A 7,890-nucleotide genomic window follows, 5' to 3' on the forward strand; every position below is an offset into this window, starting at 1 on the left:
AAGTAATCTTTTTATGGCTTAAATATTTTTGCATTCTTGGCCACAACCCACCCGAAAGAGTCCGGTTTTTGATTGGCCAAGCGAAAAGATGAAGCCTTCTATTCCGGCTTCCGGTTTCCGGCTTCCGGTTGTGTTTGTGTACTCTGGCTCTGGCTGCTGCTGCTGCTCGTCGTTGCCTGCCTGGCTTCAAACAAAACAAAACGAACGACGACAACATGGCTACGGCCGCGTCGTCCGGTGACGACGTGAGGAAGGAGCTGACCTGCGCCATCTGCCTGGACTTCTTCAAGGACCCGGTCATCCTCAAGTGCGGACACAATTTCTGCCGCTTCTGCATCTGCATGCACTGGGACGAAAATGGCGGAGACTACGGCTACCATTGCCCGCAGTGTCGAACGGTAAAGCCATTCATGAAATAGTTGTTTGCGTCTTATATTTTTGTTTGTGGTGTTGGCGAAACCGCTTTAGCTTTCTTGTGCTAACAGGCGTTAGCACGCCCGCCCTAGCATCTTCAAAGGAAACAGTTCTTTTGACACGTTTTTTCTTCGAAGCCACTCAAAGGAGACTTGAATCGCATTCGTTAACTACTTAATAACGTGTCTGCCGACATCCTCGCTCGGACTGGTCGCCAGCCTATTCCTGTTCATGTTCATCTTTTCTTTGGATGTGAGGCTAAGAAAGGTGACCTTGTTCTTGTCTCGCTCTTATCACTTTGCTGTGAGACAACGCAAGATGTCTGTCTTGGGGAGAGGGCACCAGTTGCATATGGCAGATGATAACCGTCGCTTCACGTGGGTGTATATGACCTCGCTTGAGGAGGAATAGGCAGACACTTCACAGCATCGGCCATTCTCGTTGGTTTTCAACTGATTATTTTCCATTTTTCCATTCAGGTGTTCAACAAGAGGACCTTCACCAAGAACTACCTGGTGCAGAACCTGGTCGCCAAGATCGACGACCTGGAGTGCTTGGGTTCGAGTCCGACGCCCGCCAAGCCGCTCAAGGTGGACGGCAAGTGTGAGCTGCACGGCGAGGAGCTCAAGTTGTACTGCCAGACGGACAAGAGGCCCATCTGCGTGGTGTGCAGGGAGTCCCGGTCGCACAGGTAAACGGGCTTTCGCGAAGGTAGTGAGGGCGTTTATCCGGCATTATTTGCCATTTTGCCGCATATCGGCATCATTTTTTTTTTTTTTTTTATACAGTTATTTTGGCTGTGATGCGAGCCTCTGTGTGACTTCTCTCTCCAACATTGTCCCGCCCACAGCGCCGCCTGATTGGTTACCCTTGCACAGCCACTGCACGGGTAACGACCAATCAGCACGCAGTAAAAGCCACGCAATGCGCACACAGTGCTCTCGGTCTCACACAGGCGGGACAGAGAAGAGAAAGTTTTAACAAACGGCGACAGTCCGGGGAGAAAATTACCGTTACAAAGGTAAGTTAAGGCAGCAGACTCTGCATAAATTGTCATAAATCCTAGTCCTCTACAATGCACAACTACTTTTAACATTACTATGAGCCTATTAAGGTTTTTTGTATATGTATATCTACATACACATGCAGCAGCTTTGCTCGCTCGCAGTCCCCGAAAACATGGCCGAATTTGCTTAGAATAAATTTGTACTTTTGATTATGTAAAGCACATTGAGTTACCTTGTGTATTAAATTTACACGGACTGTATAAATAAAGATGCCAGTGCCTTGCCTTGAGCTAGCCCCCGGTAATAGACAATGGGGGAAGAGGTTAGCTCGCAGGCTAACACCCAGCTAGCTGCTAAGTTGCTGCGTCAAGCATACGTATTCGTGCTTCCGGGGAGAGTTTTCACCCTCATAATATTGATAGGGAAATAGAGATAAAAGTAAGAATTGTCTGATTGTCTGCGAGTTGGGAGAGAAGGATAGTCAAATGTTGTTTTCTTGCAGGGAAGTATGCACGTTGAAGGGATGGCTAGAGAATTGTGTGCGTGACAGCGAAGCAGTCATGTCTAAAGCTGTTGTAAAATAATGACTGTTCCGCTGCTCCGGGAGGAGCAGGCAGCTGCAGATGAACACAGCAGGAGGACGGAGACAGCCGCAAGAGGCAACGGAGAGAACGCGATCGCGTTGATGCCATGTCGGGCTGGCACTTGCGACCTGCCGGCCAGTAGCTGCGCTGAGGATGGGCCGCATCTTTACCTCAAGGGGCCAGCCGCCGACGAGTGGAAAGGGGTCCCACTGCGCTGGTGGACTTGACAACTCAAACTCTGTTTTATTTACGTGACCAAACTTTCGGGAACTATTTATTTAAATGCGCAGTTAACTTAATAAGAGACGCTGCTGACCCTGGGAACTCCCGGCACCTTTTGTTTTTCAACTTTATAAACAACAATTTTATTATTATGTAAAACATTGACGCAAAAACTAACATGTTGCAAGTATGAAAAGCTGTTTAATAAATGTGCTTAGTCATTTAAATGAAGTAAAGGGTTGGAGTTTTTCTTTTTTTAAATTTTGACACCAATATTTTCATTTTTAGTCCACAACGAATATCGGCTCAAATTATCGGCTACTAATAATCGGTATGGGCCCTAGAAAAACAAACAAATCGGTCTATCACTAATTGAACGAATCACCCATGCCACGTTACATGTTGCAGCGTTACTGAACATAACATGGCGAGGAAAATGTTTGAGAACACGTCACCATGATACAGAACATTTCGCTGAACACGTCAATATGGCGTGTAACGTGTTGCCGCGGCACATGTTAGTATGTCACGTAACGTGTTACTAAACATGAATTATGTCACCATGCCGTCTAAATGTCGTCGCGGCACGTACTGAACGGTACTCTGTTGCTCAACACGTTACTATGGCAGGTAACGTTATCGTGGCATTTAAACGTGTTACTCAATACGAGGGCCTGACCGATTTTATTTTTTTTGGGGTGGGGCTCATGCCGATTCTGATATTTGGCAGGATAAAATTCTGATAACCGATTAATTGGCCCAAAAAAAAAAGAAGAAATGTAACTTCTTTTTGGGTCCCTTAACGCTTTTACAACAATAAATATACGAATTACATGCAGAACATGTGACTGTTTTACAATACTTTGTCCTTTTAGTATTTGTATCACTTCACAACAGAGAGGAAAAATAAGGCAATTGTTTCCCTCCCCAAATGTTTGTTTTAATGTCATATTTGTCTTCTATTGTAATGTGTAACAAAAAAAAGGCTCCATTTTAGGAGCGCTAATATTGGCCAATGAAATCGGTCACGGCATGTAAACGTGACTGAATCGATTGGCTGGGCACATGCCGTGTTGTGAACACGCCAGCATGGCATGTAAACACGTTGCCATGGCACTTGACAGGCGTGTAGCATGTAAACTTCACCCATAGTGCGAATGTTGATGATTGCAGTGTGTTGCGTTTAAAGGCGGTATCTTTTTTTTTTTTTTTGTCTTTCAGACATCACGAGGTGGCTCCAGTCTCAGAAGTTGTCCATGACATGAAGGTAAACCTTATTTTTTTTTTAAATCTGATTTGATTTCAAGTTGAAAGAAAACAAAGACGACAACATGGCGCATCTTGACGACGAAGTTAGTACTTCCTCCTCCAATTCAATCAAGTTGCTGTGATGTCATCGTAACCGTTTGTTATGTGGGGATCCGTGTTGAGAAGATTACTTTGGAAATGCACTTAATAATAATAATAATAGCGTAACTATTTCAAATTACTTTCTCAGATGAATGCAGATAATTTAATTACATTTGAATTACTTATTAATTTTAAATGAGTGAATTAACACGATCCTTGGATGTGCCCCCGCCACCCCCACACACAAAAAAGTGGATTAAAACTATAATAAACGTTATGAAAATCTTAAACTAATAGATTGCGCCAAAAGGTAGCACTTGGAAGTCATATTTGAAAAACAATTTTTCAGATTACAGCAGAAATGGCACATGATCGGAGAGAGCCAATCACAAGCGTTGGCTTTAGAAGGAGGAAGTCATGAAAAAAAAATCAGCTTTTTTTTTTTTTCAAATGGAACTAAAATTGTTATGGAAATTTGCCGTGCGGGCACATATTCAGCAGCGGCTATTTTCTGGCATTTTCTCTTTGTCATTCTTAGTCTGGGTCGTCTTAACGGCCATGTTTTTGTGTCTTTGCTGTGGGCTCACGTGTTCGGCGCGCGTTTCTTGTTGCCGTTGTTTCAGATGGAGTTGCGTCTGCGTCTGATGGAGCTCAACTGGCACAAGTCTCAGTGCCTCAAAGTCATCACTGCCGACGAGCGCACCGTAACGGACGTCAGGGTACGCGCGCTCGAAATATCTCGTCCGTACGTCGACGTCGTTCCGAAACGAGTGAAGGAAATGTGCGTGTGTTTGGCGCGTCAGATGAAGAAGCAGCGTCTGAAGGAGAGGGTGGAGGCGGACGTGGGCGCGCTGGTCCAGTTCCTGCTGGACGAGCGCGACTCCCTGCTGGACAGCCTGGACGCCGAGGAGGTGGCGGCGGTGGCCGTGGTGGACGACAACCTGGAGATCGTCCGCGCCGAGGCGGCCGCCGTCGCCAAGTGCGTCGCCGACATCCACGCGCACATCGGCGGGGAGACCACCTTCGAGGTCACGCGCGCAACACACCACAACACCATACTTTGTCATCGTTAGGATTTGATTCTCATCAAATTGAGATCTTGACCTCGTTGTCTTAAGATTCTTATATTATTCATTACGGTTACGACTTTTTACCGCTAGTATTATAAAATCACAACTTTTTTCAAAACATGACTCTTTGTTAAATTTGGGCTTTCTGCAAAAATCATTTTCTTCTAAGATTTCTGCTTTTTTCTCGTAAAATCCTTTCCAGAAAAAGAAAAACAAATGTTGCCACAATTTTCCTCATATTTGGGCTTTTTTCAGGGAAAATTGTAACGTTCATTTATAAAATTAGGACTTTTTTTCCTAAAAAAAACCCCAAAAACATTAAGAGCATTTTTGCAGTTCATGAATGCTGCTTTTTGTGAAATTAAGTTCTGACTTTTTTGATGCAAATTGCTATTTCTTCATAATGATTTTTCATGTAAAATTCTCAAACACGATGTATTTCAAATGTTCTTTTTTTTTTTTTTTTTAATCTGTCTTCCACCAGAGCCTGATTGAGACCTTCAACGAGTAAGTCCGTTATTTCCTTCTACGACCGATGTTGCCGTCCTCCATTTTGTGGCGTTTGTTTGGCATTCCCGCAAATTTCAGATTTCCATTCGACTTCCGGTCATGAATATTGCTGAAGTTGTGTCGCGTGTCAGGGCGGTGCGCAGCAAGCCGTTCGTCGAGGTGGAGCCGGTCAGCAGTCCCACCGAGTTCACGGACTTCTCGGGCCCGTTCCAGCTCATCATGTGGAAGAAGATGATGCACGTGCTGCACACCAGTGAGTCGCTTCGCCGCCATTTTTACACCACGCCTCAAGTCGCGCAGCTGTTACGTGCGTCGTGGAAGCGTGAAAGGATGTCAAAATCAACACTTTGATCAAACTCGGACTTCGTCCAAACGCAGTTAAAAATCTGATCAGCGAGTGCAGCGTAAATACAGATGCGTAATTACGACTTCATTCTCGTGAAATAACGTGACCGTGATCTACACTCTCATTCGCTGATGACCTCGTCACTCACCAAAAACGCCAAATCTTCCCAGAGGTATTTGCCTTATTTCTAGTCAAGACTAATCTGATTACATTTCAAAACTTATTTTTCATTTCCAGTGGAGTAAGTAAAAAAAAAATCACTCCCCTGGCAATTTTTTTTTTCTACTTCTTTCTAGTACAAATTAGCTTGAAAACAAAGGAAGGAAACTTTTTGTGTGCTCTGTATTTTAAGTGTAATCAGATATGTTTTGATAATAATCTAATATTCTTGGGAAGATTTTGAGTTTTTGCAGAGCAGACTAGTGAAGCAGTCACAGATACTACAGTAGAACATAATGATGGCGACCCCAAGTGGACAAAAGTCCTACCTTCATCTCGCGTGCATTTTATTGTTAGTAACGCAAAATCGATTTTCATCCGATGTCTCGACGGGATGATGGGGAGAGTGAGTACTGGATTGTAAAACCGTGCCGTCCCGTGCGTCCAGTGCCCCAGAACCTGACGCTGGACCCGGACACGGCGCACCCCAACCTGCACATCTCGGACTTCGACACGAAGGTGGAGGAGCTGCGCACCCGCAGCCAGGAGCCCGACCTTCCCGTGCGCTTCACGCGCTTCTGCGGCGTGCTGGCAACGGCGCAGTACTGCGGCGGGCAGCACTACTGGGAGGTGGACGTGCGCGACAAGGGCGTGTGGTACCTGGGCGTCACCACCGAGGGCAGCAACCGCAAAGGCTTCGTCAGCCTGGCGCCCTCGGCCGGCTACTGGAGCCTGTGCCTGCAGGACCGCCTGTACGCCAACGGCGAGGACGGCCGCGTGCCCGTGGCCGACTACTGGAACTCGCCGCGCGTGGGCGTCTACCTGGACTACGACCGCGGGTGCCTCAGCTTCTACGACGCCGTCACCATGAAGCGCCTGTACATGTTCGACACGTGCTTCATGGAGCCCGTGTACCCGTTCTTCAGCCCCGGCAAAAACGATCCGGGCAGCCGGCTTTGCATCTGCCACTACTACTGACGGCGAGATCCTCGATTCAAGCGCGGCGACGCCCACTGCGTCGGCCGACGGGTGACCAAATGAAATTGTTTTTTGCCGATCAAATGTTTCAAGACCAATTTCTCACGATGTTTTCTCTGTGAAACCGACTCGACGGGCTGCTCATTTTTACGCAAACATTTTAATTATCTGTTATCTGTTCTACTTTTTGTGGTTTTAAGCATTTTTGACTCCCAAAATTAGCAGTCATGTCATACGGAGTTGAATGTGAAAATTTTGATTAAAAGTTTCAAGTTTGACTTTTCATGGTTTCAACTTTTCTTTTTGAATGATCCACTCCCCTAAGCTAGCATTGTCAGGTGGTGTTTTTGTATTATTATTTTGTCAGGTGGTCTTTTTTTTTGTTGTCAAACTAACTCGACAGGCATCATCATGTAATTATTATTTCAGGGTTTTCTGCTACAAATGTTTTATTTTTTTTATTATTAATCCCTTTAATTCCTACGCAAGTATAGAAAAATAATGGAATTTTATTTCATACATTTCCAGGTCTGTCTGGAAAAGTATGGAATTGTTGTCCTATCGTATGGAAGAATATTCATATTTCCGAGATTGTTACACAACAGCTCTTTTTTTCTAAAACAAAAAATGTGAAAAAGCGCAGCTCCAATGTTTGTGTGAGAGCGCACGGTGTTCGAACAAGGTTCTGGTCAATACGCAATTCCATTGGTGTATATGATCGCCCGATAACATCCACCCTTGGAACGTCGCAAAGTGTCAAAAGCAGCGTTCAAAACAGGGTTCGGGTGTCAAAGTAGGGTTTCAAGAGACGTTCAGGGTTTTTAAATGGAATTTGGGTTTCGAAACTGGGTTAGGTTTTCAAGGTTCAAGATGGGAATAGGGTTTCAAGAGAGGTTCAGGGTTTCAAAGCAGTGTTAAGGTTTCAAGGTAGGGTTTTAAAACAGGTTTAAGGTTTCAAATTAAGAGTTTCAAAACGGGCTAAGATTTTCAAAGTAGTGTTTCAAAACAGGCTTATGGTCAAGTTAAGGTTCCAAATAGGGTTACGATTTCAAATTGGGGCTTCAAATCAGGGTTAGGGTTTCAAATGAGGGCTTCAAAACGGGATTAAGGTTTCAAAATAGGTTTAGTGGTTTAAGAGAGGGTCAGGTTTTCAAAACCGGGTTAAGAGTTTCAAAGTAGGGTTTCAAAACAGGCTTAGGGTTTCAAAATAGGGTTAGGTTTTCAAGACAGGTTCAGGGTTTCAAAACTGT

The 7,890-nt window shown here is 44.9% G+C and overlaps 1 protein-coding gene across 1 annotated transcript; it reads left to right on the top strand.

The window, feature by feature from the left end:
- The first annotated feature begins 116 nt into the window (after nucleotides 1-116).
- trim47 (tripartite motif containing 47) lies at nucleotides 117-6,923 on the top strand. Its single transcript, XM_061752345.1, has 8 exons — nucleotides 117-398; nucleotides 894-1,105; nucleotides 3,449-3,494; nucleotides 4,201-4,296; nucleotides 4,381-4,605; nucleotides 5,132-5,154; nucleotides 5,289-5,410; nucleotides 6,111-6,923. Exons 1-8 carry the CDS (start codon nucleotides 216-218, stop codon nucleotides 6,638-6,640), a joined length of 1,437 nt encoding a protein of 478 aa, XP_061608329.1. The 5' UTR covers nucleotides 117-215; the 3' UTR covers nucleotides 6,641-6,923.
- Nucleotides 6,924-7,890: the final 967 nt, after the last annotated feature.

The sequence above is a fragment of the Phyllopteryx taeniolatus genome, chromosome 17 (genome assembly GCF_024500385.1).
Source record: "Phyllopteryx taeniolatus isolate TA_2022b chromosome 17, UOR_Ptae_1.2, whole genome shotgun sequence".
Classification (NCBI taxonomy): Eukaryota; Metazoa; Chordata; class Actinopteri; order Syngnathiformes; family Syngnathidae; genus Phyllopteryx; species Phyllopteryx taeniolatus.

What these genes read in the sequence shown, in the direction of transcription:
- trim47 (XM_061752345.1), top strand. Translation starts at nt 216, where the DNA reads ATGGCTACGGCCGCGTCGTCCGGTGACGACGTGAGGAAGGAGCTGACC. An exon ending in AGGGAGTCCCGGTCGCACAG is followed by an intron (nt 1,106 to 3,448) that starts GTAAACGGGCTT and finishes TTTGTCTTTCAG; the next exon opens with ACATCACGAGGTGGCTCCAG. An exon ending in GCACCGTAACGGACGTCAGG is followed by an intron (nt 4,297 to 4,380) that starts GTACGCGCGCTC and finishes TTGGCGCGTCAG; the next exon opens with ATGAAGAAGCAGCGTCTGAA.